Here is a 27,618-nt window from a genome sequence, read left to right on the forward strand (position 1 = left end):
GTGGGCGGGCTTTCTCTAGTTGCGGTGAGCAGGGGCTACTCTTCGTTGCGGTGCACGGGCTTCTCATTGTGTTGGCTTCTCTTGTTGCGGAGCACAGGCTCTAGGCACGCGGGCTTCAGTAGTTGTGGCACGGGGGCTCAGTAGTTGTGGCTCGTGGGCTCTAGAACGCAGGCTCAGTAGTTGTGGCGCACGGGCCTGGTTGCTCCACGGCATGTGGGATCTTCCCGGACCAGGGCTCGAACCCGTGTCCCCTGCACTGGCAGGCGGATTCTTAACCATTGCGGCACCAGCGAAGCTCACTGTATCTTTACCATCTCATGGAAACCAAGAAGATCCTAGGACCCAGTTTTGAAAGGTTGCTGGACCAGTCCGTGCCCAGAATCCAGCCTGGCCTGTCCATCCTCCTGACTGTATCTCTCCTGACTCTGTTATCTGGAGCCCCTCTCATCTTTACCACATACAGTACTGACAACCCCATAGAAGTTTAGGATTTGATATCTCCCCCGAGAAAACATTGTATTAATTGCATGCAGCCTTCGTATTTCCCCTGATTTGGGGAAAGGGATATGTAGTACGAATTAAGTTCTGTACTCTAGGAAGCCTGTGATAGAGCACAGAACAAATGCTGAAACCCCTGTAATCACCAAACAACACTATAGTAAGTGCTGGGAATGGAGTACAGTCATCGTCCTGGAAGAATTCAGTATTCATTTAACAAATATTTATTAAGCATCTGCTAGGTTGAAGACACTGTTTTATTTTTATTTTTTAAAAAATTTTTAAATTTGTTACATGTGTTTAATCTCCTCCTCCACCACTTTAAATTTGTTTATTTATTTATTTATGGCTGTGTTGGGTCTTCGTTTCTGTGCGAGGGCTTTCTCTAGTTGTGGCAAGCGGGGGCCACTCTTCATCGCGGTGCGCGGGCCTCTCACTGTCGCGGCCTCTCTTGTTGCGGAGCACAGGCTCCAGACGTGCAGGCTCAGTAGCTGTGGCTCACGGGCCTAGTTGCTCCGTGGCATGTGGGATCTTCCCAGACCAGGGCTCGAACCCGTGTCCCCTGCATTGGCAGGCGGATTCTCAACCACTGCGCCACGAGGGAAGCCCCTGTTTTATTTTTTTAAATTTTTATATTATTTATTTATTTATTTTTAAATTTTATTTTTGGCTGCGTTGGGTCTTCGTTGCTGCACACAGGCTTTCTCTAGTTGAAGCGAGAGGGGGCTGCTCTTCATTGCGGTGCGTGGGCTTCTCATTGCAGTGGCTTCTCTTGTTGCAGAGCACAGGCTCTAGGCGCGTGGGCTTCAGTAGTTGTGGCACATGGGCTCAGTGGTTGTGGCCTGCAGGCTCTAGAGCGCAGGCCCAGTAGTTGTGGCACACGGGCTTAGTTGCTCCGCGGCACGTGGGATCTTCCCGGACCAGGGCTCGAACCGTGTCCCCTGCGCTGGCAGGCAGATTCTTAACCACTGCACCACCGGGGACGTCCCAACAAACACTGTTTTAAACCTTGGAGTTAAAGCACTGAACACAGGTAAGGTTCCAGTTTTCCTGGAATTTACTAAATGTAGTAAAAGTTCCAGTGTCCTGTAAGAGACACGTGAGGACATAATGGCCCTGGGGCCTGCTATTAAAGCATTCAGGCCCACTCCTGAACTGAAGCTATCGGTTGAGAATCTGAATCAACTGTTCTCCATTTCTGTCGGGTTGGTGGTATCTCGGGGCCACGGCGACCTCCAGCGGCCACCCACCGCCCTGCTGCCTGCTCTGGCTCCCCGTGGGAGAGAGGAAGGGAGGAGCGAAGAGCTAGATCCTCGGGAGAGTCCTATTCCCCACACCCTTTATAGACCAGAAGGTCGCACTAGCTCGTGGCAGTCTCAGTCCTATTTCTCAAGTGAGAGATCTTCTCAAAACTGAAGGCACCGTTCATTCAGGTCACGGAGAGCAGGGTCGGATCGCGGATGAAAAGTGAAGGTTGGAGGAACACGTCAAGGTGCGGAAGAAGGGAAACCCTCCCCCCCGCGCCAGTCGAAGACCCAGACGGAGCCTCAGGCCCAGCCCTCCCTCCTCTCTTAGCGTTCGGGGTCTTTCTCTCCCTTCCGGCTTTGGGACGGATGACCGCGGCAAAACCAAAACGGAAAATGGATAAACTAAGCTGCCGCCGGAGATCTACTTGAGAAGTAACCCGGGGGCGGGGTGGTCACCGGAAGTGGCTGTAAGACCTCTGTCCCTACAAGGCCCCGCCTTCAATTGCGCTACAAGTAGGCGACAGACCGCCCCCACTTCCGGCCCCTGGAGCCTTAGCCAGCGGCCCCCCCTTTTACTGTTCTCCCATTGGCTACCGCAGGGACGCGCTGTGATTTCCCATTGGTCGCGTCTTCTCTCCCGCGCCTCGCCTCCTCCCTCCAGGTACAGTCTCGTCTTCCGGCACCCGATAGGCTAAAGGCTGGGAGGGCGTCTGCCCCATTTGACCAATGAGCGGCGTGAAGAGTGAGGGCGGTGGCTGCGTGGTGGGGGGCAGGGCGGGACTTGGTGTGGCTATTGGCCAGGGTGGGCACAGGCCAGAGATAGGATTGGCTGGGGAGAGGGGCACCGTGGTGGGGTCGAAGCTGCGCGGCCTCCGCAGCTGCGGGAGACGGAAGTGGTGAGAGCGCGGCCTCGGAGGGTCGGGCGGACGCCACCTGGGTGAGTCACCGTGCCCCGTGCACTGCCAGTTTGGGAGCCACAACGACCGCGTCTTGCCCGGCCCCGCCCCGGCCCCACCGGCTTTCGTGAGCCCCGCCTTCTGTCATTCGGGGCTCCGCCTCCGAGTCTTTAGGCTCCGCCCCTAGAACCTGGGTACCTGGGCTCCCCTGTCAGCCTGACCCGCCCCCCCCGCCCCCCCCCGTGGCCAGACCACCTGGGTCCGGGAACCCTGGGCTTCCCAGGCCTGTCCTTGTCTCTCCCTCTCTCCGTTTCCCTGAGGCTGCTTGCCAGTGGGCGGTGAGGCAGCACCTCTGGCTTGCCGCTTGCTGGCTCCCCCATGGGGAGGGTGGGCTGTGATTACGGAGGCGGGTAGGGCCACAGATGGAGACTTTTATCCCCACAGCCTTCTGCGGGGCACTGCTGGACTGCCCCTGAGCTCGGATAGCAGGCATAAAAAAAAATGTCAGTGAAACCTGGGCCTGGTTCCCTAAGTGGTTCCCTAAGTGGGCCAAGGAGGCCCATCCTGACATTCCTGTTGCTTGGGCCCATTTGACAGGTACTGACTCTGAGGCCTGCACTGGCCTGATTCTGTCCCCATTGTGTGGCCTCCTCCCACTAACCTGCACCCCACTTGGTGTCAAGTACACTCAGCAAGGCATGTCCAGCCCTGCTGCCTTCTGATCATAGGTTGTGGTCCCCTCCCTCTTGTCCTCTGCTCTGGACTCTGCCCCCAGCAAACAGGTCAGGTGGGTGCTACTGCCAGACTCAGAGGCTGGCAGAGCGCTCTTGTGGATTCACGTTCCCACCAGGGCCAGAAGTGAGCCCTGGTTGGGCAGCCTCTGTCTCTTCAGAGTTGGCAGTTCTTTTGCTCTCCCACAAAGGACAGGGTTTGGAGTGTTTTACTTCTCTTTCTGGGGCTGGGAATCAGGACTCTTGAGTCTTGCTCCAGAACTTGATGGCTGCCTTCATGCCCTGCAGAGTCGCTTGTTGCCTTCTCCTTATGTAGCTCCCATTGCCTCTGTCTAGCATGGTGACTTGTGGAGAGGCTGGAGAATCCAGCCTTCGAGGAAGGCAAATAAGAGTTGTGGGGAAGTTCAGGAGGAGATGTGTGGCCTTTGTTGTTTCTATGGTGATGTTAATGTTGCTCTTTGTGCTTATGTTTCTCGGTCTGTTTACAGTGAGAAGCAGGTAGCCAGGACCCTCACCACGGTAGAATGGTGAGTACTCTTTCCTCAGACCACTGTATTTTCTGTAATCCTTGTGTCTTTCTCCATGAAGCTGCCTGCCCCTCCTGGACCTTGAGCTCCAGGCTACTCTGTTCAGCAACTAAACAGGTTCATCTGCCCTGGAGATAAATTAGGGCTTCTTTAGGTTGCAAAACATCAGCCGATATACAGCACTGGGACGGGAAGCCTCTAGACGTCTTTTTCGGCCTGTGCTATGCCGTGCTTTCCCCACACTACCACTGGCTCCCTTAGCTCTTCATCATGGCCCTTCTCTTGCTTCTCCTGGTCCCTGGGTGAAGCTCTCTGTTCTGGTCTGAAAAGCCAGGGCTCCTTTATATCAAGATCCTTGTACTTCCTACTGGGCCCCTTGAATATTGTCGGTGCTGTATCAGGAGTGACTCCACTGAAACTGTGGGGCTTCTCTAGCTCCAAGGTCCTAATGTCTGTTAAGCTACTGTAGGCAACAGCTGACTGAATATATAGCAGGAGAGCACCCTCAAGGTGCCCAGAATATCACTGGGGGCGGTGTGTATGTGTGTGTGTGCGTGTGTGTGTGTGTGTTATAATGATCCCATAAATTTTCCACTAACTGTAACTGCCTTTCTTTCACCCCAAGTTCAGGGAACCCCTTAACCCCTGAGAGCTGGGAGGAGGAAGCAGTGAGATGAGAAGGGAGTGGGGAGCTACAAGCCTGGGTCCAGGCCAGGTCCTTGCTCTGGCTGTATCTCTTTAGTTCTTTCACGTGTCCCCTGTGCTTAGGGACAGGTCAAGGCATTCAGTTGGTGAGAGGACTCGCTCTTTTCCTCCACAGACACGTGGGTGTTTGGGGTGTGCGATATTGTTCTGGTCTCTTCTCAGAAAGCCTGCTGGTCCTGACCCCCACCAACTGATAGCCCCTTTCCTTTTTCTCTTCTGTGATACACTGAAAAGAGTCAGCCTGGTCTAATTTTGAATTCTAGCACCACCACTTAAATACTTTAGGTGAATTGCATACTTTCTCTGTAAGCCTGAAGTCTCATTTCTTTGGGAGTTGAATGGTTTTAGTGAGATAATGTTTGAAACATGTCCGGCTCATAGTAGGTGCTTAATAAAATGTCAGGTTTTTCTCCTATTCCTCCCTTCCCCCAAGACCAAAACGGAAACAAAAGCCCTGGTTTCTGAAAGTTACCAGGGACAGGGAGTGTGGGGTTCCAAACGGTTCCTTCTGTGACTCTTGGTGACATTTTGAGCCTCTTATCACTGCCCCTTATTCTTTGGCCCTCTACCCAACTCCCTCCCTCCTCCATGAGTTTTGTTTTTGCATAGCTTCTGTGGTCCATAGTTCTAGCTCTTCTCTTTGCCAGCCTAAGAAATTCTTTCTCCTCCAAGAAGGACTTTCTTACCCAGAAGACACAGGATGTGAAACAAGGGGAGAGGTGGAGCTGAAGAAGTAGGGCTGGGCGGGGGCCTTGGAATAAAAAACCCAGAGAATTTCCCTCTCAGGAGTGTGTAATGACCAAACTGGCACTAGACCAGTGTCCATTCTAAGGGGAAAAAAGGGAGTGGGATTAGTGAGGTCAGGGGATTGGAGGACACTGATGGACCGGGGAATGGTGAGTGGTGGTTTTGGAGGGAAAGGAGGAAGCCTAGAAACTAGAAAGGGCCTCGGGTGGAGGGAGGTGAGCTTCATCCTGGGAATCCGAGCAGGCACTGGGGGGACTCAAAAAGGAGGGGAGGGCGTGGGGACCGACGTCTGCAAGAGTGGTGTGGGGTGGCTCACGTGGGAAGATGGGCAATGAAAAGATGTAGGCGGTCCTGCCGCCCCCTCCCACGCCGTGGGGGGGGGCGGGGCAGTCCCGCAGCCCAGACTCCTGAGAGCCCCTAGGAGTCCGCGGAGGACGCGCTCCCACGCCGCGGAGGGGTGGTGGGGGAGGGAGGAGTAGGGGGCTGTGGGCGGGGACCGGGGACCCGCCCCGCCCCCGCCTTCCCGGCGCGGCGAGGTCGGGGAGCTCCCCTCGCCTGGGCGGAGCTGGGCTCGCTCCATTGTGGAGAGGAGGGGAGAGGCGCGCGCCGAGCACCGCCGCCCGCGCTCGCCTCCTGGCCGCAGCGGCTGCACCTGGCCGGCCCCGCAGCCGGGATGCGGCGGACGCCCGAGACTGGCGGGCAGCGCAGCGGCTCCGGGGACATGTGTGCTGGCCCAGACCGCCCGCGACCATGAGCCTGACCGCCCGCGTCTCCTGCTCCATGCTCAGCTGCTTCGTAAGTGCCGGCCCCGCCTGCGGCGGGCCGGGGACCCCGACGCTGGCTGCACCCGCCGCCCTGCCCAGGGCCGGCCCTTGAGATTCCGAATTTCAGCCCATCCACCTTACCAAGGGCCCTGGCAGGGGAAGGGACATAATCCCTTTTCTTTCTTGGACTTGCTTTAATCTTCGGGTGCCGGGGATTGTCGAAGGCCGGGGATGGGAATTCTGTGACCCATCATTTTAGCCCTGAAGCCGCTGCCCTTGACTGCAGATCTTCAGGCCCCGCCCTGCAGGGGTACATCCCTTTACCTCCGCCTCTCCATCTTGGGCCCACCCGCTGCATCCTTGCTTGGGGATGTGGGATGTGGCTAGTAGGCCGTCTGGGACGTTAGGGGGCTGGTCGGGGAGCACAGGAAGTCTGAGCTGTCTCCCTGGCTCCAGTCCCCTCCCCCTTCCACCACTCCATCCCTCACCTGACACGCCAGTCTTTTCTCCTTGACTGTCCCCCAGCCAGCCTCTCTTCTCCATCTTCCCTGCCTCTCTGCCTCAGCAGGCCTCCGTACCTCTGCATCATTCCCAGGCCCCCCCCTCCCCCTCTGGCTTAATGCTCCTTCCCAGCTTCCCCCATTTGTCCTCTCAGATATCCCTACATCCCGACCCATCCCCTTCCCGCCCGCCCCCCCACCCCCCCCACCCCCCCCCACCCCCCGCCAATATCTGCCAGGCCTCCCCTCTCTCTCTCCCCTGGCTGTCCTGGGTCCCCTGGTTCCTTCCAGGCACGTGGATCCCCTCTTCTCCCCTCCCTCCCTGGTGGCTGGGAAAGGAGTTACTTCTGCTTGCTGTGGGTATTCCTGAGGAATTCCCCTCAGATCAGCAGGCAGGGCAGGTTGCTTGGCAGGTGGCAGGAGCTTGTTAGCAGTGTGGGCCTAACTGGAAGAGAAGCTCAGCTCCAAAACACATCCTCTTTTTGAAAGCATCCGAGAAGGCCCTCTAGAGGCATGGGACTGAATCCCATGACCCACTCCTCTTTGTCTCCTTCACCCACCAGATTGAAGCCTCAGTGGAGTGGCCTCAGGGGCCTGCGTCCCCTCCTGTCTCTGTGACCAACTGCACACCTGGTTCCTGTTTCTCAGGGCAGCACTTCCCATTCCCACTTCTGTCTTACCCTTACATTCGCCTTTCTTTTCCTTCATTTTCTCTCCTTCATTTGGGAAATTTGGCTCTACAGGAGGTTCCCTCTTTGAGGAGCGCAGATTCCCAGTTACTCTGTGGACCTTACTCTTGTCTTAGGCTTAAGAGGATTGAGTTCCCCCTCCACTTCGCCCCTCCCACCAAACCAGGTCTCTCTTCCATTCTCCGGTGAACAGAATCTTTATAAGTGTGTATGGGGTGTATGTGGGTTTATTGAGGGGAGGGGAGCAGAATGAGACCTAATGGGCCAGGCAGAGCCTGGTGACTTAGGGCTGAGGCCTTCCCCACAGGGTGAGGAGGGGCCCCCCAGCCTGGAGTACATCCAAGCCAAGGATCTGTTCCCCCCCAAGGAACTAGTGAAAGAGGAGGAGAATCTGCAGGTAAGGAAGAGTTGGGGGCCCAGGGTGGGTAGAGCTCCCTGCCTGGTTAAAAAACACCCTCCCTTCCCTCCCCCAACCCAAATATCTCCAAGGGCATCTAGTGTGGGAGCTCTGGCTTCCTGCTCCTCGGTCTCTGGAGGGAGGGGAGCCTGTCTGTATGTGCATTATGGAGCCTTTGGCCCCAGGGAAGGAAAGGCAGCTTTCCTGTATAGCTGTTGTCTGGTGCTGTTACCATGGAGAGAACTTTTGTCCTGCCTTGGCCCAGCTTTTCCAGAGGAGATCCTACAGATCAGGGGTTGGAGAGGGGATGGAGGGGTGACTGACTTCGGGACTGAGGGCCCCTCTGCCCCTCGGCAGGTGCCCTTCACAGTGCTGCAGGGTGAGGGAGTGGAGTTCCTGGGCCGCGCAGCCGATGCCCTCATTGCCATCTCCAACTACCGGCTGCATATCAAGTTCAAGGATTCTGTCATCAACGTGAGTTTCTGTCTGTTCTCCCACACCCAAGCCAGAATCCCTGTGAAATTCAAGGTGGGATTGCTCCAGTGCTCTACTTGATCTTGTTTCCAAAGAGTTGGGGTTCCCTTCGTTTTCTTATTATCCTTCTTCTAACAGCAGGTCTATCTTTCTGTCTCTCACTTAATTTTCCCTTCCCCTCTTCTGTCTTTCCCTCACTCTGTTGCTGGCCCTTCTAGGGCCACAGTGGCTTTGTTGGAAGAGTGCCACTTACCAACTGTGTGACCTTGGTCAATCACCCAGCTGAGGTGCAATTTCCTCCTTAATAATATGGTGTGAAAACACCTGCCTTGTGGTTTCTTGTGATTATTAATTGGGGTCACATATGTAGAGGACCCAGCACTGTTACCAGGCACCTAGGAGGCCCTCAGTAAATGTCGGTTTCCTTCCTTCTGATACATCAGCATCTGGGCAGGGGCAGGGATGAGGAGTGATGTGGAGCTGGGGGATCTGAGCGCCAGTCTGCCTTTCCTCTCCAGGTGCCCCTCCGGATGATTGACAGTGTGGAGAGCCGTGATATGTTCCAGTTGCACATCGCCTGCAAGGACTCCAAAGTGGTGAGGTGAGAACGACGGGGCCTTGCTCAGGTCCTCTGGCCCTAGTCTTGTCCAGACCTCTCTGCTGCAGGCTTTCTCTGGAGCAAGAAAGGAAAAATACTACCTCCCTTTCCCCATTTGGAAGAAACAGTGAAAACCCTGTCTGGGTTGGGGGGGTCAATTTTCTGATCCACAGTGTCTTGACCTAAAGAAATGGGGATAATGCTCACTCCGTGAGCATTTTCATAAGGATCAAATGAGAAGATGCATCTGAGAGCACATAGGGTGATATCTGGTGCAGAGCACTCACATTGTTGTTGGTTCATTTATTTATTCATGTAACATGTATTTATCGAGCACTCTACTCTATGCCAGACTGTTCTAAGCGCTGGGGATACAGCAGGGTACAAACAGACAAAATTTTCTGCCCTCATGGAGCTTATATTCCAGTGGGGAGATAGGAGTGGTAAATAGTAAGTAAGTAAAATATGTTAAATCATGGTAATGTAAAGTTAAAAAATAAAGCAGGGAAAGGGGATACGGAGTGCTATGGGGGTGAAGGTTGTAGGTTTAAACAAAGTGATCAGAGAAGCCTGCACTGAAAAGGTGACATTTGAGTCAAGGCTTGAAGAAAGTGACCATGTGGGTATTTGGGGGAAGAGTGTGGAAGACAAGGAACAGTGCATGCAAAGGCCCTGAGGTGGGTATGAGCCTGGCACAATGGAAGAATGGCAAGGAGGCTACTGTGGCTGGAGTGGAGGGCAAGTGGGTCAGGATAGTGGGATACAAGATCTGAGAGGTAAGAGGGGTGTCAGGCTATCATAATAACTGGCTTTTACTTTGAGGGAAGTGAGAAAACCACTGGAGGGTTTTGAGCAAAGGAGTGACGTGGTCTGTTATAGAATCACTCTGGCTGCTGTATTGAGAAAAGATGGAAGAAGGATGGGGGCAAAAGCTGGGAGACTAATTAAGAAGCTATTGCAGTTACCCAGGTGAGAAATCATGGTGGGTGGTCCAGGTTGGTAGCGATCAAAATGGTGGGAAGTGGTCAGATTTTTGAAGGTAGAGATGATAGGATTTGCTGACAGACTGGATATGAGAGAAAGAGGAATCACTCCAAGGATTATTAAAAGGATGCCCAGACTAATAAGAACCTGCTGTATAGCACAGGGAAGTCTACTCAATATTCTGTAATGACCTATATGGGAATAGAATCTAAAAAAGAAGTGGATATATGTATATGCATAACTGATTCACTTTGCTGTACACCTGAAACTAACACAACGTTGTAAATCAACTATACGCCAATAAAAATTAATTAAAAAAAAAAAAAGATGCCCAGTTTAGAGCCTGCCGTGCACTCGGGTCTGTAGGCATTAAGAACAGGAATCCGCATTGCCCTTCCCTTCAAGGAGATTAAAGTCTAGTTGCTAAAGGAAGACTTAACCTGTGGCAATATGCTCTGGGAAAACTTAGTGTTTAATACTCCCAGCATACTGAGAATAACAGAGGAAGGGGTCTGTGGAATGGGTTAGGCTAGGAAGGCCTCAAGGAAGAGGTGGGACTGCAACTTTCTTCAGAGTATCAGTAGGACATGGCTAGGCTTAGAGGAGACATTATTAAGCAGAAGTGAAAAAACAAGGAGACAGGAATGACATGGGCAGGACTTCCTCCCTGAAACAGAAGGTTTGTGCTGGGGAGTCACGGGAGAAGACACAAGGGGTAGCATACATTCAGGGCCAGATTTGATAGCATTCAGATCTGATATGAGAAATGGTTGGGCCCCATTAGAGGGGATCCTTACGTCTCAAGGACAAGAGTTCTTGGGAAGAGAATTGTCACAAAGACAATGTCCCTTGGGTGTTGCCCAGTCTCCCTGGTCCTCCCCAGGGTCCCCATGCCTTACCTCCTGCTTTGCAGTCTCCCCTCCCCACAGCCTTTTTGTGGCTGGGTCTTTGACCCTTATGGCCCCAGTGCTCACTCACCTCTTGCCTCACTTCGTGGCTTCTTGCCTGGCAGGTGCCACTTCTCCACTTTCAAGCAGTGCCAAGAGTGGCTCTCGCGGCTAAGTCGGGCCACAGCGAGACCTGCGAAGCCTGAGGACCTGTTTGCCTTTGCCTACCATGCCTGGTGCCTGGGGCTGACTGAGGAGGACCAGCACACCCACCTGTGTCAGCCAGGTGAGGCCAGGCTGCTCTCTTTAAGAGATTTCTTTTTGTCTCTTGCTTCTCACCCCTCCTCCGCCCTGGACCTCATGCTCTTGGATGCTGACAGGCATGGGGGCTGTGTTGCAGGAGAGCACATACGATGTCGGCAGGAGGCTGAGCTTGCGAGGATGGGCTTTGACCTGCAGAACGTCTGGAGAGTCTCGCATATCAACAGCAACTACAAGTGAGAGGGTCTTGGGTGGGGAACCAAAACACCTGTCCAGACCCAGACTTCCTCCCCGTGTGGATAAAGCACGGTGGGCACAGCTCCTGGCTCTGTGAGGGGAGGAGGGCTCCTGGTCCCTCTTCCCACAGAGCCATCCCTGGGGATCTTGTGATCACAGGTCTTTAATCAAGCTCCATGACCCCATCTGGTCTCTTCTCAGATTGTGCCCCAGTTACCCCCAGAAGCTGCTGGTTCCCGTGTGGATCACAGATAAAGAGCTGCAGAATGTAGCTTCCTTCCGCTCCTGGAAGCGGGTCCCTGTGGTTGTGTATAGGTGAGGCGATGGGGGCCGGGGAAGTAGGGAGATGCTTTTTATGCAGTGAGGAGTGTCAGAAGTGGAGGTCTGCGGCAGTGTGGTTGACTGGGAATTGACACTCTTCAGGGAAGTGGCTATGAAATAATTTTAAAAGAAAAACTGCTTCAGTTTTTTTTCTCCTGAGGACGAGGCTTTTGGGGAGTTTACACACTTTTCTTTCTTCCTTCCTTCCTTCCACCCTCCCTCCCTCCCTTCCTACCTTCCTTCCTTTCTTTCTTTCTCTCTCTCTCTCTCTCTCTTTCTCTCTTTTCTTTCTTTCTTTTTAGGACGTGTGTGTGTGTGTGTGTGTGTGTGTGTGTGTGAAACATTGCTTTAGAACAGGGGTTGGCAAACCATGGCCTGTGAACCAAATCCGGCCTGTATCCTGTTCTATGTATAGCCTGTGAGCTGTGAATGGTTTTTACATTTTTTTAAAAAAATTTATTTATTTATTTTTGGCTGCGTTGGGTCTTCGTTGCTGCGCGCGGGCTTTCTCTAGTTGCGGCGAGTGGGGGCTACTCTTCATTGCGGTGCGCGGGCTTCTCATTGCGGTGGCTTCTCTTGTGGCGGAGCACGGGCTCTAGGCGCGTGGGCATCAGTAGTTGTGGCATGTGGGCTCAGTAGTTGTGGCTCGCGGGCTCTAGAGCGCAGGCTCAGTAGTTGTGGCGCACAGGCTTAGTTGCTCTGTGGCTTGTGGGATCTTCCCAGATCAGGGCTCGAACCTGTGTCCCCTGCATTGACAGGCGGATTCTTAACCACTGCGCCACCAGGGAAGTCCCGGTTTTTACATTTTTAAAAGGTTATTTAAAAAAAGAAAACACAGAAGAGTGTGCGACACAGGGGCTTCCTTGGTGGTGCAGTGGTTGAGAATCTGCCTGCCAATGCAGGGGACACGGGTTCGAGCCCTGGTCCAGGAGGATCCCACATGCCGCGGAGCAACTGGGCCCGTGAGCCACAGCTACTGAGCCTGCGCGTCTGGAGCCTGTGCTCCGCAACAAGAGAGGCCGCAATAGTGAGAAGCCCGCGCACCGTGATGAAGAGGCCCCCGCTTGCCACAACTAGAGAAAGCCCTTGCACAGAAACAAAGACCCAACACAGCCAAAAAAATAAATAAATAAATAAATTAAAAAAAAAAAAAAAGAATGTGCGACAGAGACTGGACTGGCTGTGACTCCCAAAGCCGAAAATTTATTGCCTGGTTCTTTACAAAAAAACATTTGTGAGGCAGGTAGTAGCCATGAGGTTTGGAGTTGTTCATGCTCTGGGCCCAGGCTTGTTCTCCTGCTGGGTGTCTGTACCTGGAGCAGGTGCTGTGCAGATTTGATGAGTCAAGGTCACCTTGGGAATACACAGCCCATTTGAGAAATATGTGTGACAGTGCTTTGTAAACTGTAAAGCCGTCTCGAGATGTTAAGGGCTTTTGGTTGCTATTATCATAGTCTGGATGATCTGGTGGCCCCTGTTGGCTCTGGAGATCTTGGTCTGGCCCCCTGGGGTCTCAGCAGTAGGCCTCTGGGGGCTGTGAATGCCAAGGGCCTGATGGTTTCTTCTGTTTTGTCAGACACCTGCGCAACGGGGCTGCCATCGCCCGCTGCAGCCAGCCCGAGATCAGCTGGTGGGGCTGGCGCAATGCCGATGATGAGTACTTAGTCACGTCCATTGCTAAAGCCTGTGCCCTGGACCCAGGGACAAGGACCACTGGGGGCTCTGTCAGCACCGGGAATAGTGATGCCAGCGAGGCATGTGACACTGACTTCGGTAAGGTGTGGGTGGTGTCGGCCCCCTGGGGACTAGGCTCCCACCTTGGCCTCCTGGGCTCCCAGGGAGTCCCCAGTGAGAGGGTGGGAAGAAGACGACAACACACAGGGTGTCTGGGTCCCTGTCTTTTGGTGGGGACGAAAAGGTGATGGGGTGTGAGGGGTCTCATCAAAGGGAGTGCCCCAGGGTGGGGTGCGCCTGGGCAGCTGGCCGACCCAGGGTCTTCTCCCTGCTGTGCGTGTGTTTAGATTCCTCCCTGACTGCATGCTCTGGAGTGGAGAGCACAGCTGCGCCCCAGAAGTTGCTGATCCTGGATGCCCGATCCTACACAGCGGCGGTGGCCAACCGGGCCAAGGGTGGAGGTTGTGAATGTGAAGGTATTGCTGTTACCTCAGTGTCTGCAGTCAGCCTGTGCTCTGGTGGCTTTGGGGACAGCTTGTGTAGCGGAAAGAGCCAAACAAACCTGGCCTGGGATCAGGGCTCTGCCACTCAATGGCTGTGACGATGCTTAAATTGCTTAATCTGTCTGAGTTTTACTTTCTCATCTGTAAAATGGGGATGAAACATGCCTTGCAAAGTTGCTGGACGATAGAGGTTACATATACAAAGTTACTAGCACAGAGCAGCTACTGTTTGTTGAGGATTTACTATATGTTGTCATTACTAGTAGTACTCGAGCATCATTGTCATTAATGTTATTGTTATCACTATTAGTATATGGCACTTGAGCATCCAGAGGTAAAAGGGTATTTAGATTTCCAGGGTATATTGAGTTCCCATCCTGGAGTGTTCTGCCCTGCCGGAGAAGCTTTGCCCACTGGACTGCTCTTGTCCTGGATGCCTGTTTCCAGGACGTGCTCTTACGCTCCACTCTCCTCTTATGTGTGCAGAGTACTACCCCAACTGTGAGGTCGTGTTCATGGGAATGGCCAACATCCATGCCATCCGGAACAGCTTCCAGTACCTCCGCGCTGTGTGTAGCCAGATGCCCGATCCCAGCAAGTAGGTGTTCCCTGTTCTGATTCCATCCACCCTCCAGTTTCGTCCCTTACCCAGTACTTCTCGTGCTTGGAAGGTCTGGTGGGGAGATGGGGAGTGTGAGACACAGGAAACCCGAGGGCCTAGGTGCAGTGGGCCAGTTCCAAGAACACTTCTTCCACTTCTCAGCCAACGCTTTGGAACGGCCACAGGACACTGGGTTCCTTTTGTTTGGATGAGTTGTCCTCAAGGACACAGAGAACTGGGGAGAGAAAGTGGCTACTAGATGTGCGTGTGATGCTTCCAAGTTCCTCTGTTGATACGAAGAGTGTCTTGTCCACCTCAGGTCCCATTTTCCCTGCCTTCTTGCTAGACACCTCTTGGCAGAAAGGCCATGGGCTGCGCCTCTTAGCTTCAGCTCTCACTGGGGACTTTGTTAAGGTGTGGCTGGCCATAGCTGGCGGAGAGGCTGTTGTAGCCTCGGCGCCCTTAGTGACAGACGTGACCTCTGCTCTCTTGTAGCTGGTTGTCGGCTCTGGAGAGCACCAAATGGCTGCAGCACCTGTCGGTGATGCTGAAGGCAGCTGTGCTCGTGGCTAATACAGTAGACCGGGAGGGCCGGCCTGTGCTGGTGCACTGCTCAGATGGCTGGGACCGGACGCCGCAGATCGTAGCCCTGGCCAAAATACTACTGGACCCGTATTACAGGACGTTGGAGGTATTCCGAGGGGTTGGTGGGGAAAGAGCAGAGGGAAAGGGGCGTTTGGGGAAGGTACTGGGCCCTCTGGATCCGTTTGGGGGATCTTTCCGTAGAGGACACGGGTGGCTTTGAGTCCTCTTCTAGGTTTGGGTGTGTTCTCTGCAGCTGCCAGCCCCCTGCTTCGGGCGTCCCTGGAAGGAGCACAGTAGCCTTCCCAGAGAGGCCCTACACTTGAACCTCCTCTTTGTTGCAGGGTTTCCAAGTGTTAGTAGAATCTGACTGGCTGGATTTTGGGCACAAGTTCGGAGACCGCTGCGGCCACCAGGAGAACGCAGAGGACCAGAACGAGCAGTGCCCTGTGTTCCTCCAGTGGCTCGATTCTGTTCACCAGTTGCTCAAGCAGTTTCCCTGCCTGTTTGAGTTTAACGAAGCGTTCCTGGTAAGTCCATGAGCCTGAGGCCAGGGTGGGGGCCGGCGGCCCAGGCCCGGTGCAAGCTGTCTTGGCCGTCTAGGTAAAGCTGGTGCAGCACACGTACTCCTGTCTCTACGGCACGTTCCTGGCCAACAACCCCTGTGAGCGAGAGAAGCGCAACATCTACAAGCGGACCTGCTCCGTGTGGGCCCTTCTGCGAGCTGGCAACAAGAACTTCCACAACTTCCTCTACACGTCAGGCTCAGAAATGGTAAGTCCGCACCCTTATCCCGTAGGTGCGTCTTGGGGACCTACAGGGAGAAAAGGCCGAGTCAGCGGGAAGGACTCGGGCCCAGAGGCTTAGGAAGGAAGGGGACCCCGAAACACAGAACCCACGTACGGGGCTGCTTCCCTAGGTCCTGCACCCTGTGTGTCACGTCCGGGCGCTGCACCTCTGGACAGCTGTTTACTTGCCAGCGTCATCTCCATGCACACTCGGGGAGGAGAGCATGGACCTCTACCTTTCCCCGGTGGCTCAGAGCCAGGAGTTTTCTGGCCGCTCTCTGGACAGGTAAGAAGAGCCCTTTTTGCTCTCTCCTCTCTCCCCTAGGAGGCAGCAACTGCTTTGTGTCTTGCCTAAATGCTGTTCTTTTCCTTTTATGAGATATTTTAAATAAACCTCTTGAGCCAGTTGAAGGCCAAACTTGGCCCAAGACTCGTAGCTAGCTTGGAGGGCACTCTGTATTGTTCCCAAGGTCCTTTCTTAAGATAAGTGTGGTTACCTTTTTTCCAAGCTGCTATCACCCTTTGTGACAGACCCAGGGGAGAGGAGAACAGAACAGAAAGGACTATTTCAGGAAGGCTTGTGGGAATGGTCTTGATTGATGTTCACTGATAGAAGGCATGGGGAGCTTGCTATCTTAGTAATAACCTTTGCTATGTCCAGCATTAGCTTCCAGAAGCATCTGGCTCTCAGAGAAATGGGTTCCCAGAGGGGAACGGCCTTCACATTACTCCCTCAGAATTTAAAGGGAGACATAAAAATTAAAGTTATATTCTGGCTGAATATTTGGGGGAAAGTAGAATGGAGATTGGTTAAGTTATAAGAGTAATATCTGTTCTTTGGTTTTAAAAAAAGCCAAGCAATATAACAGTAGAAAATGGCAGTCCTGCCTCCCTGATCCCTGTCCCCACAGGTGTCCACAGCTGGCACTTTGGTGCGTGCACTTCCAGATGTTTATCTCTACATTGATATAGCCACACTCTCACAATCTCATATAGAAACATTTTTTAAATACAAAAACAATCATATTTTGCGTACCGTTCTGCAAATTGTTTTCCCCACTGTGTGTCAGGATGTCACCCATGACAGCACACATAAAGCTGCTTTATTGTTTTTAGCGGCTGCGTAATAGTCCAAAATTAGAGTGCATCAAAATTTATATAACCAGTTTTCAATTGGTCATTTAGGTTTATCCCATTTTTTAATCATTAGAGGGGGTGTTTTAGTTAACATCCTTATATGTATATATTAAAAAAATTTTTTGGTAAAATACATACAGTATTTACCATCAAAACCATTTCTTTAAAAAAAATTTGTTTGTTTTTGGCTGTGTTGGGTCTTCATTGCTGCATGCGGGCTTTCTCTAGTTGCGGCGAGCGGGGGCTACTCTTCGTTGTGGTGTGCGGGCTTCTCATTGCGGTGGCTTCCCTTGTTGCGGAGCACGGGGCTCTAGGTGTGCAGGCTTCAGTAGTTGTGGCGCGTGGGCTCAGTAATTGTGGCGCATGGGCTTAGTTGCTCTGCAGCATGTGGGATCTTCCTGGACCAGGGATCGAACCCGTGTCCCCCGCATTGGCAGGTGAATTCTTAACCACTGTGCCACCAGGGAAGTCCCCTAAACCATTTTTAAGTATACAGTTCAGTAGTGTTAGTGTATATGTATACCTTTGCTTTTGTGCTAGTGTTTCTGCCAGATAAATTCTCAGAAATGAAAATGCTGGGTTCAAAGCATATGTGCATTTCTAATTTTGATCTTTGTTTACTGGTGGAAGGTTTTTAAAATTAAAATATAACTTACATAATTGGTTGAATATTATAAAGGAAAACAAAACCCCCCAACCCCCAAGTTACTGGTTTTAGGGTCTTTGGAGCTGCGTCCATTGTCAGAGGCCTATGGATAGGCTTCAGGAATTCTGTGATTTTTCTCTTTCCACAAACTATGCAGAATTTGGGTATAGGTTCATAAGTTTGCTTTTCTATGGAGAGGGGCCATAACTTTTTATCAGATTCTCAATAAGTTCTGTGACCCATTTAACAACCATTGCCTTAAATCAGTATCTAAGTTTTCAAACCAATAAATGTCTCTTAAATACCTACAAGTTGCCTAGTACTGTACTAGGCTTTATGGGCTGTACCAAAGACATAGAAGATATTGATCCTATAAGATACCTTTAAAAAGCTGTAAGATCAGGCAGAGGACAATTAGAGAACAATTCTAAGTTAGCATCTAAGCGAATAAGAATGTGTCTTGTTCAAAGCTACTAGAGAAATGAGAAGTAAGAAAGGGGTCATAGGGCTTCCCTGGTGGCGCAGTGGTTGGGAATCTACCTGCCAATGCAGGGGACACGGGTTCGGGCCCTGGTCTGGGAAGATCCCACATGCCGCGGAGCAGCTGGGCCCGTGAGCCACAACTACTGAGCCTGCGCTTCTGGAGCCTGTGCTCCGCAACAAGAGAGGCCGCGATAGTGAGAGGCCCACGCACCGCGATGAAGAGTGGCCCCTGCTTGCCACAACTAGAGAGAGCCCTCGCACAGAAACGAAGACACAACACAACCATAAATAAATAAATAAATAAATTATAAAAAAAAAAAAAAGAAAGGGGTCATAGGGTGACTGTTCACTCAGAGACGTTTTCGTGGAAGACCAGGCAGGAACCATGGCTTTTTAGTGTCCCTAGTGCCTGGCTCAGGGCCTGGCACATAATAGGTGATTTAGTAAATGCTTAAATGAACAAACGAATGGAATAAAGGGAGTTATGAGCTTGGTAACAAGGTTAGTGGAGAGGGGTCCAAAAGAATTAGAAGCATGAGAGAGTTTCTAATTTTTTTAAAAAGAAGAACCACCTCTCTGGAGCTGGCAGGGTTTGGGAAGAGGTATTTTGAGGAATAGAAAGAAATAAACAGGATAGTTCATTGAGGGCTTTTATACTGAGGAGTTTATTTTGTTTTTTTGTTTTTTATAAATTTATTTAATTAATTTATTTATTTTTGGCTGCGTTGGGTCTTCGTTGCTGCGCGCGGGCTGTCTCTAGTTGTGAGCGGGGGCTACTCTTCGTTGCGGTGCGCGGGCTTCTCACTGTGGTGGCTTCTCTTGTTGAGTATGGGCTCTAGGCACGCGGGCTTCAGTAGTTGTGGCGCATGGGCTCAGTAGTTGTGGCTCACGGGCTCTAGAGCGCAGGCTCAGTAGTTGTGGCGCACGGGCTTAGTTGCTCCACGGCATGTGGGATCTTCCCGGACCAGGGCTCGAACCTGTGTCCCCTGCGTTGGCAGGCGGACTCTTAACCACTGCGCCACCAGAGAAACCCCTGAGGAGTTTATTTTGATTCAGTTGTCAATAGTAAGTCATCGTGACCTGGTAACAATGGGATTTTTCAAGAATTAATCAGTGAGCAGTGTAGTTGGAGGCACAGAGACCAGCCAGCACTGTTGTAATTCAGATATGAAAGGAAGAGTCCTTGGAAAAGAGAAAGGATTAAATTCAGACGTTGTTGAGAAGTCATTAGCAGTCTGTGGCGTTGCCTGAACATTGAAGGGTGGAAGTGAAGAGTAAAGAGGCCAGTCAAAGACAGGTCCCAAGTCTCTGAGCTTAGAAACCAGGAGGATATTAGTACCACCTATAGACACTGAAAAGTTGAGAAGATGCGTCAGTTCGCGGAGAAGGAGGAGATACAGGCAGGTTGGGATTGAAATATTTTGACAGCACACAGGAGGTGTGCTGCAGGCAGCTCGAGATGGGGTTGTATTTAGAGGAGTAGTGGTATAAGGGTTTTAAAGGAAATGGTTTCTCTAACAGCTGACCTGACTCACCTTTGGTTCTACCTTTCCCTAGATCAGAAACGTCCTGCTCTCTTTCCTCTTCTTCCATTAAAGTGCAACAACACATTCTTCTCTCCCCAGCTCAGATCCTACCCTGTCTGTGTAGCCTTCCCTGACCACGTTAGCTGGATGAGCTCTCTCATGGTTCCAAACTCCTCAGGCATTATTGTCTCTACCAGCATTATTAATTAGACCTTCGGTGCACATAGGAGTCAGCTGTGGGGGACTGCAGGCTGTTGCTATTGGTGAATCTGGATAAAGGGTACATTGGATTTCTTCACACTCTTCTCTCTACTTCTTTTGTATGTTTGAAAGTTTCCATAATAAAAAGTAAAAAAAAAAAAAAAAAAAAAAAAAGAAAAAAATTAACAAGTTGCCAAGCTGTGAGATTCAAGCTCTGGCTGTGGGACTCCAGGAACAATAATTGTAACTGTCGTTATTGCCTTCCTGGAATTTGTTAGCACACAAACACACATTGATCACGAAAGTAAAATCAAACACAAGAATACTTTTAAAGAAGTATTAATAAGTTTCAAAAACCAAACACTTAAAAAAAATCAGCTAGCTCTATTGTAACTCCACCTTTGAGGGATTTTTCAGTATGGGCTGGGCTGACTGAGGCATCTGAAAATAGGAGTCCAGCGAAGTCTCCACTGTCTCCTGGCAAATTTCCCTCAAGTTTTGTTGCTCCAAGGACTTTAGAACTGTGTTAAAAATTAGGGCGGTCATTCTTGGAAATGTCTGTTACCCATTTGGTGTACCAGAATGCCTCTAGAACTTTGAGTGCTGTATACTAGGGGAAGTTTCCGTGGTGACTTGGGACTCAGAGGAGCACGCTGCCACTAAGTGGTTGTAAAAAGCTGTGCTGGTTACTCCTGTGATGGAGGGATAATTTATAATAAGGAAAGCTGTAAAAATGAGGAGTCGTGAGTGTAGTCTTTATGTATTTATTTATTTATTTTGGCCGCGCCCTGCGGCATGTGGGATCTTAGTTCCCCAACCAGAGATCGAACTTGGGCCCCTGCAATGGAAGCGCGGAGTCTTAACCACTGGGCCACTGGGGAAGTCCTGTGAGTGTAGTCTTAATAAGTTTGCGGTTGGTTGCCTATATTTTGAATCCTTGTAGCATCTCTGCAAGGTAATTTATTGTCATTTTATGGAGGAGAGAAACCAAGTGTCTGAGAGGTTAAATAGCTTACTTGTAGTCACATAGCTAATCAGTGTCAGAGCCAGCATCGTCAAGCTCCAGAACCCACCTTATTTCTGTCTTGCCATGTGCGATAGAGGCAGTTAGACATTAGGTGTGAGGCCGAGGTGTAGTCCTGGCCTGAAGGGTAGATTTGGAAGGCATCAGCTTAGAAGGCAGTTGAAGCCACGGGAGTGGTTGAGATTGCCAGGGAGACCGTGTGGGGTGAGACTGATGAAAGCTGAGGACAGAGCCTGGGTTCCGGAGTTCATGTCCTCCACTTTTTGCAGAGCAGACTTTTTGCAGTGAACATTGGTCATCTGTAATCTTAAATGTTGTTATTTCTTGTGAACTCTGGCTTTGATTGCTTTGATGACCCAATTCCTGTATATGGGAGGTAGCTCAGTTCCTGACCTGGAGGTGGTGTGTTGTCATTCCAGATTACCTAAAACGAGATCTATGGATGATCTTCTTTCTGCCTGTGACACAAGCAGCCCCTTGACACGCACATCCAGTGACCCCAACCTGAATAACCACTGTCAGGAGGCCAGAGTAGGCCTGGAGCCCTGGCATGGCAATCCTGAGGGATCCGAGACAACCTTCATGGAATCTGGGGTAGGAGGTCTTCAGCAGACTGTAGGAGAAATGGCTCTTCCTCCGTCTCTGCCCAGCAGCCAGAAAGACTACTTGAGCAATAAACCTTTCAAGAGTCACAGAAGCTCTTCTCCAAGTTACAGACTGCTTAATGCTGCAGTGCCCCAGGAAACGAAGGGCAGCACCTCTGATCCTGAGATCAAAGTCCTAGAAGAGACTAAGGCACCAGCTCCAGACCCTCCTGCCCAGGATGAGCTGGGTAGGACTTTAGATGGCACAGAGGAGCCACCTGAACATTGTCCTGAAAAAGCAGCTGTCCGAGCACTCTCTAAAGTTGTTTCCAGCAAGCGTGATGGAGCTTGTGATTTTCCTGAGTCTTCCCAGGACTCCCTCACAGGTGCCCCCGAGCAGGCCCAGCTAGACTCTGTGCTAGGTGTGCCCCCCAGAGGTGCTCCAGCTCACGGGCTGGGCACCCTTTGCAACCCACCGAGCGCTACCTGCCAAATTCCTCCAGACCCAAGCACTGACTTTCTCAACCAAGACCCCCCAGGGTCTGTGGCAAGTGTCTCCCACCAGGAACAGCCCAGTTCTGTGCCAGATCTGATTCAGGGGGAAGAAGACATGGGCAAAAGAGGGAATAATAGGAATGGGCAGTTATTGGAAAACCCTCGCTTTGGAAAGGTGCCATTGGAATTGGCCCGAAAGCCGATTTCTCAGAGCCAGATCAGTGAGTTCTCTTTCTTAGGGTCCAACTGGGACAGCTTCCAAGGGATGGTGACTTCATTCCCGAGTGGGGAGACCACCCCTCGGCGGCTGCTTTCCTATGGCTGTTGTAGCAAGAGGTCGAGCAGTAAGCAGATGCGGGCAACAGGGTCCTGCTTTGGGGGACAGTGGGCTCAGAGAGAAGGGGTGAGGTCACCGGTCTGTTCTAGTCATTCCAATGGACACTGTACTGGTCCAGGAGGAAAAAACAACCAGATGTGGTTGTCTGGTCACCCAAAGCAGGTCTCCAGCACGAAGCCTGTTCCCCTGAGCTGCCCTTCTCCAGTGCCTCCTCTCTACCTGGATGACGATGGACTCCCCTTTCCCACGGATGTGATCCAGCATAGATTACGGCAGATTGAAGCAGGGTACAAGCAAGAGGTGGAACAGCTACGTCGACAGGTGCGTGAGCTGCAGATGAGGCTGGATATCCGCCACTGCTGCGCCCCTCCAGCAGAGCCCCCCATGGACTATGAGGATGATTTTGTAAGTACTCACCTACTGCCACCCAGCCACTCGTTCTGTCCATCCGTCCAGCCTTTCGCCCATTCCGTATCCATTCACTGGGTACTTGCTGTGTGCCAGAGTTAGGGGGTTGGGCTGTCGGATGAAAGACATAGTCCCTGCTCGCAAGGAGCTCACAGTCTATTGGGAGAGACAAGTAGACAGTTAGAATGCTGTTCTTAAGTGTTGAGGGAAGCATCAGGTGTTGGGGGCCTGGGTGGAGTCAAAGGTCGGGGAAGGCTCTCCTGAGAAGCTAATGCTTGAGCCGAGTGCTGAAGATTGTGTCGCTTTTAGCCATGTAGAGAGTGAAAAAGAAATACCATTTGCAGAAGCATGGAGGCAATAGGTACTCCAGCGGTATGGCTTGAATAAAGGGGTGTGTGTGTGTTCGCACACATGTGTGTGCATGCGTGCACACTTGTGCTGGAACTGTGAGGGAGGGAGTTGGTAGTGCGGCGGGAGGTGACTTTGGGAAGTGGAAAGGGATGAGAAAGGTCAGCTTGAGTGCCTGTGTTGTGTGGATTCTACAATAAAAGTTTTGGCTAGTGAGTCACATGATCAGATTTGCATTTAAGAGTACTACCCTAGAGGGACTTCCCTGGTGGTCCAGTGGTTTAGACTCCGCGCTGCCAACGCAGGGGGCATGGGTTCGATCCCTCATCGGGGAACTAAGATCCTGCATGCCGAATGGCACGGCCAAAAAAAAAAATTGAGTACTAAAAAGAGTGCTACTACCCTAGCAACAGTGTGTCAAGCGGATGAAACCCAGGTGGGGAGGCTGGTTAGGACGTTTTGGAATAAGCCAGGTGAGAGATGATGAGGACCATCTAGGCTTCGCTGGGTCGGGAGGCCTTGGGTTCTGGCACAGCAGTCCTCGGGGAGCTTCTAGAAGCCAGCTCTAGGACATTCCCCCTTGCCTGCTGCCCACTTCTCTGCTGGTGGGGTGGTCAGGGCTAACAACTTCTTACTATTCAGGGTGATGGTTTAGAACAGGAGTCAGCAAATTTGTTTGGTAAAGAGCCAGATAGTAAATACTTCAGGCTTTGTGAGACATATAGTCTCTTTTGCAGCTACTAGGCTCTTCTGTCGTAGCACAGAAGCAGCCATAATGACCATGTGTAAATGAATTGAGTGTGGCTGTCTTCCAACTTGACTTACAAAAACAGGCAGTGGGCCAAATTGGCCTGTGGGCCGTAGTTTGCGAACTCCTGATTTAGAATGTAACAGGAGAAATATTCTTTCCTTGCTGTGATGGAGCATATTGGTTAAGAGCATGGGTCTGAAGCTGGAACACTAGGCCCAAATCCCACGTTTACTACCTATTATCAGCTCTTAACTCTCTCTATGGCTTAGTTTCCATATTTGTAAAATGGGGATAATAATAGCATACATCATAAGATTGTTGTGAGGAATTAAATAAGTTCACGCATGTGATGCACTTAGGAACAGTGCCTGATGCATAGTAAACAATAAGTGTTAGCAATGATGAAGATGATGGTGGTGATGCCTTTGCTTTTCCTTTAGACGTGTTTGAAGGAGTCAGATGGCAGTGATACAGAAGATTTTGGTTCTGATCACAGTGAAGACTGCCTTTCAGAAGCAAGCTGGGAACCTGTTGATAAGAAAGAGACTGAGGTATGTCCAGGCAAATATGTGGCAGGTACTTCTGCAAGCCAGTGAGTTCTCATACTTCTCAGAGATGAGTGACATGTTCTTCCCCAGATGAGTCTCTCTGTAGGGAAGTAGTAGCTGCCTAGGCCTTGTCATTTTCTTCTGGGATGCTTTCCTTTTTGCAGTGTTGCTTTTCCACTCTGTTGACAAGGACCTGGGATTTTTCCTTGTGCCTTCTGTTAGGTGACTCGCTGGGTTCCAGACCATATGGCATCACATTGCTATAATTGTGACTGTGAATTCTGGTTGGCCAAACGCAGACACCATTGCAGGTAAGATGTTGCCTATGATTCAGTATGGCTCGTAAAACCTTCTGAGGGACATAGTTATGAACTAAACTGAATTAACCTGAAAATGGAGATATCTTAATAGGAACTATTTTTGTTTTCTCCCAACTTTTTCTTTACTCATGTAAGGCCTTTTAGAGTATCATTCATTCCCAGTATATCGGCATTTCTGATGAACTCTCCCCTCTTTGTGCTTTGGCAGAAATTGTGGGAATGTATTTTGTGCTGGCTGCTGCCACCTGAAGTTGCCCATTCCTGATCAACAACTCTATGATCCAGTTCTCGTCTGTAACTCATGTTACGAACATATCCAAGTATCTCGGGCCAGGGAACTCATGAGCCAACATCTGAAGAAACCCATTGCTACAGCTTCCAGTTGAATGCCAGAGGAGAAGACCTGTACAGTTTTAGCAGGTTTGAAGGGAGGATCTGCTTCAGGTGTAGTTTTGAAGGTTCCTTGGTGTGGCTCATGAAATCACAGAGCTCAAAGATACAGTCTTGAGAAATCCTCCTTGGTACCATGAGACTGGAGCAGAGGAATTCCAATTTGGCAGGAGGTCCTCTACTGGTGAGACCCTTACCTTGGGGTAATGGTCCTGATCCAGACCCAGAGTCTGGAAGCTTAACGTTGAGTTGGTGGCTCCAGTTTCTTTCTCCTGGGGTCACAAGATGATGATTTCGTAGATACTGCCTGGTGATGTGTGCCCCAAACAGCAATAGAAAGGCATATATATAACCAAACTCCAAATGATAACCAGATCCATCTCTCCTCCACCTTGAAAAAGGCAGATTATAGTATATAAGATAGGAATTCCTATCCTATTTGAAATGAACTATACCCTGTACCTCTGTGCTCTGTGTCTGTGCATGAAGGCTCAGTCTTTAGAGGCACTCCCTCTAGTTGCATTAGTTCTGTCTTTCTGTGGAGTTTGGTTTAAAGACTGGTTCAGCAAGTGGAGGTTTTGCTGTATTTTTCACTTGGCTCATCAGCCAGCATCAGTGAATATTCAGTTTAGGGGGACAGTTTTAGGGAGTGAGACTTTTTGGGAGCAGAGGAAAACTCTGCTGATGTTCAGTCCTGGCAGAAACCAGTTATTTTGAGCTGTGAAGGCAGGAGTCTTTGTTACTCAGTGGCAGCTCTCGAGGTATGCACTGTGAAGAATGAGAAGGGAAAAGCAGAAATTATCCTTGTGAAATATTTGCTGATTGTGCCCTACCCTTTGCGCCTGACTTTTCCTAGTTGTCCTGGTGCTAACACAGGAGCTACACCTTGATCCTCTCCTGGCATGAAAATAAAACACTGTTTTTTTTTGGTTGTTGTTCCATTGCCCACTTCCCACATGTCCTCTTTCCCTTGGCTGCTGCCTCCTCTGGGTCACACTGCTTCTTATCCTGAACACTTGACACCTTGAGGGTAGAATCTAGTGTTTGGTTTTTACCTCCTAGAATATGCTGTTTGGTATGTGAGGGTTTCAGTACAAATGCTGCTGTCTATTTCTGTGCACTTAACAATGGAACCCAAACAGAAGAGAATTAAGCCTCGATACCAAAATTGGGAGAGAAAATGTGTCCATTTGGACCAAACGGTTTTTTTTGTTTTTGTTTTTTCATCTTAATATGTACCAGTGGCACTTAACCAAAAGATACAGTGATATAGCCATGTACTGTGGTTGGGACAGATACGGTCTCCTTGACCTATAATGAAACCGCTAGGATTTTCTTATATATTTTCCTTAATTCGTTGGTGTATAAAAGGTAAATTACCCTTAGGCTTAGCCTGTTTTAAAATTATGGTAGCCGTCTAACTGCTACTTGTTCATGTTTCCTCCTAGAAAAAAAATTTTCATTCGAAAATAACTAGGATCTGCATTTAGAACAAGAACTGTTATTTGTCCTGACCTTTTCTTCAGCCCTACTGAGAAGCATCTGTGCTTTTATACTTGCCATGGATGTAACCTAAAAAGTTTTGGCGTATCTAGGTCAGTCTAGCGGAACTTTTTTTCGTTTAAATGGAGTTGAATAATGGAGATTTTGTGTCCGGGAAATTCCTGAGATCATTGAAAAAATAACAAACTATTCCTTGTCTTGATACATAAAATTCTTCTAAGCATTTTCTCAGTCATTAAAATTTATTGCCAGTTGTGAGTGGCTTTTTAATTAACTTGACTTTCACTGCACTTCGATTGGCAACGTTTGAGAAGACTGTATCTGTCTACTTTGTGTGGCTGTTTTGAGGGGCTGTCCCGTCAGTGAACATACTGCATGGCCTTGGAGAGAGACTCTGGGCTCTCAGCTCAGATGTATTCATCAAATACTCCTTTCAGAGCTCTTGTGGGTGTAAGTGACACGATGTGGCCAAAAATCCAAACTGTGCAGTTGCGTTGTGACAAACATGCAATGTGCTGTAAAAACTCGATACAATTTAAATAAAATCTCTATATTAGTGCTGCTTTGTTGGGTCTTTTTCTTCATTTTCAGTTTCTAAGAAAACTTAATACTCATTTTTTCTTTGACCATGAGAAAGGACTGAAACAGTACACCCCTTCCTCCCAACCATTTTCATTTTTTAAATGGCCCTCTCTTTTTATCAGCACAACTCCTGCTATATTCTTAGTTATTGATCAGATAGGGGAGTTATGCTTACGGATCCTGTAGGGTTCTATCCCATCTCATGTGAGGTTTATTTCTCTTTAATGTCTAAAATTTCACCAGCTGGTTGATCAGGCACACGGGATTGTACCTGTCTCCCTGCTTCCTGCTTCCCTCCTCACAGGCTCCCTCCGTTTTCTTTCCACTTTGGGTAAATGGTCTTGGGCAAAATATTGGCTGAAGAGAGTATATTTCAAAACATGTAAAATGCTACTCTCTGAAAGGTGGATTTGTGTACTCAGGATACTATACCACCATCACCATTTTTATTTGGAGAGACAAGCAAGTCAACTGTTAGGACTAAGGTTATAGAGTTGTGCCCTTTGCTGTCGAGAAACGTCCGATTTTGTACTGCCCCACTGCACACTTGCTGAATTCTAAAGTCCCACAGCTCCGCCGGCCGCGGGGAAATATGGGTCTCAGCATTCCACGGGGGATAACCGGGCCGATCTCTTTGCAGGACGTAACACTACCTGGCGGGCGGCAGTTCCCAGCCCGTCCGGCGGGTTTAGGACGCCAAGAGAGCGCGACTTCCCGGCCACTG

General features: G+C 50.4%; 1 protein-coding gene across 4 annotated transcripts in view; it reads left to right on the top strand.

Moving 5' to 3' along the window:
• The first annotated feature begins 2,572 nt into the window (after positions 1-2,572).
• Positions 2,573-27,618, top strand: part of MTMR4 (myotubularin related protein 4) — a 31,083-nt gene continuing 6,037 nt past the window's right edge. Inside the window, exons 1-19 of one of the 4 annotated variants that reach the window (XM_061175110.1) lie at positions 2,573-2,682; positions 3,861-3,899; positions 7,612-7,701; positions 8,059-8,175; positions 8,694-8,776; positions 10,770-10,930; positions 11,045-11,141; positions 11,344-11,457; positions 13,040-13,236; positions 13,485-13,613; positions 14,127-14,238; positions 14,737-14,932; positions 15,168-15,353; positions 15,427-15,597; positions 15,743-15,897; positions 21,048-22,449; positions 23,992-24,102; positions 24,322-24,410; positions 24,628-26,875. In XM_061175110.1, the coding sequence (XP_061031093.1) occupies positions 3,897-3,899; positions 7,612-7,701; positions 8,059-8,175; positions 8,694-8,776; positions 10,770-10,930; positions 11,045-11,141; positions 11,344-11,457; positions 13,040-13,236; positions 13,485-13,613; positions 14,127-14,238; positions 14,737-14,932; positions 15,168-15,353; positions 15,427-15,597; positions 15,743-15,897; positions 21,048-22,449; positions 23,992-24,102; positions 24,322-24,410; positions 24,628-24,805 (3,591 nt within the window). In that variant the 5' untranslated portion in view covers positions 2,573-2,682; positions 3,861-3,896 and the 3' untranslated portion in view covers positions 24,806-26,875. Of the gene's footprint in view, positions 2,683-2,737; positions 2,769-3,860; positions 3,900-7,563; positions 7,702-8,058; positions 8,176-8,693; positions 8,777-10,769; positions 10,931-11,044; positions 11,142-11,343; positions 11,458-13,039; positions 13,237-13,484; positions 13,614-14,126; positions 14,239-14,736; positions 14,933-15,167; positions 15,354-15,426; positions 15,598-15,742; positions 15,898-21,047; positions 22,450-23,991; positions 24,103-24,321; positions 24,411-24,627; positions 26,876-27,618 lie in introns of those variants that run through there. The other 3 variants (XM_061175111.1, XM_061175109.1, XM_061175108.1) reach the window with 3 other exon arrangements.

This window comes from Eubalaena glacialis, chromosome 19 (genome assembly GCF_028564815.1).
Source record: "Eubalaena glacialis isolate mEubGla1 chromosome 19, mEubGla1.1.hap2.+ XY, whole genome shotgun sequence".
In the NCBI taxonomy this organism is placed as follows: Eukaryota; Metazoa; Chordata; class Mammalia; order Artiodactyla; family Balaenidae; genus Eubalaena; species Eubalaena glacialis.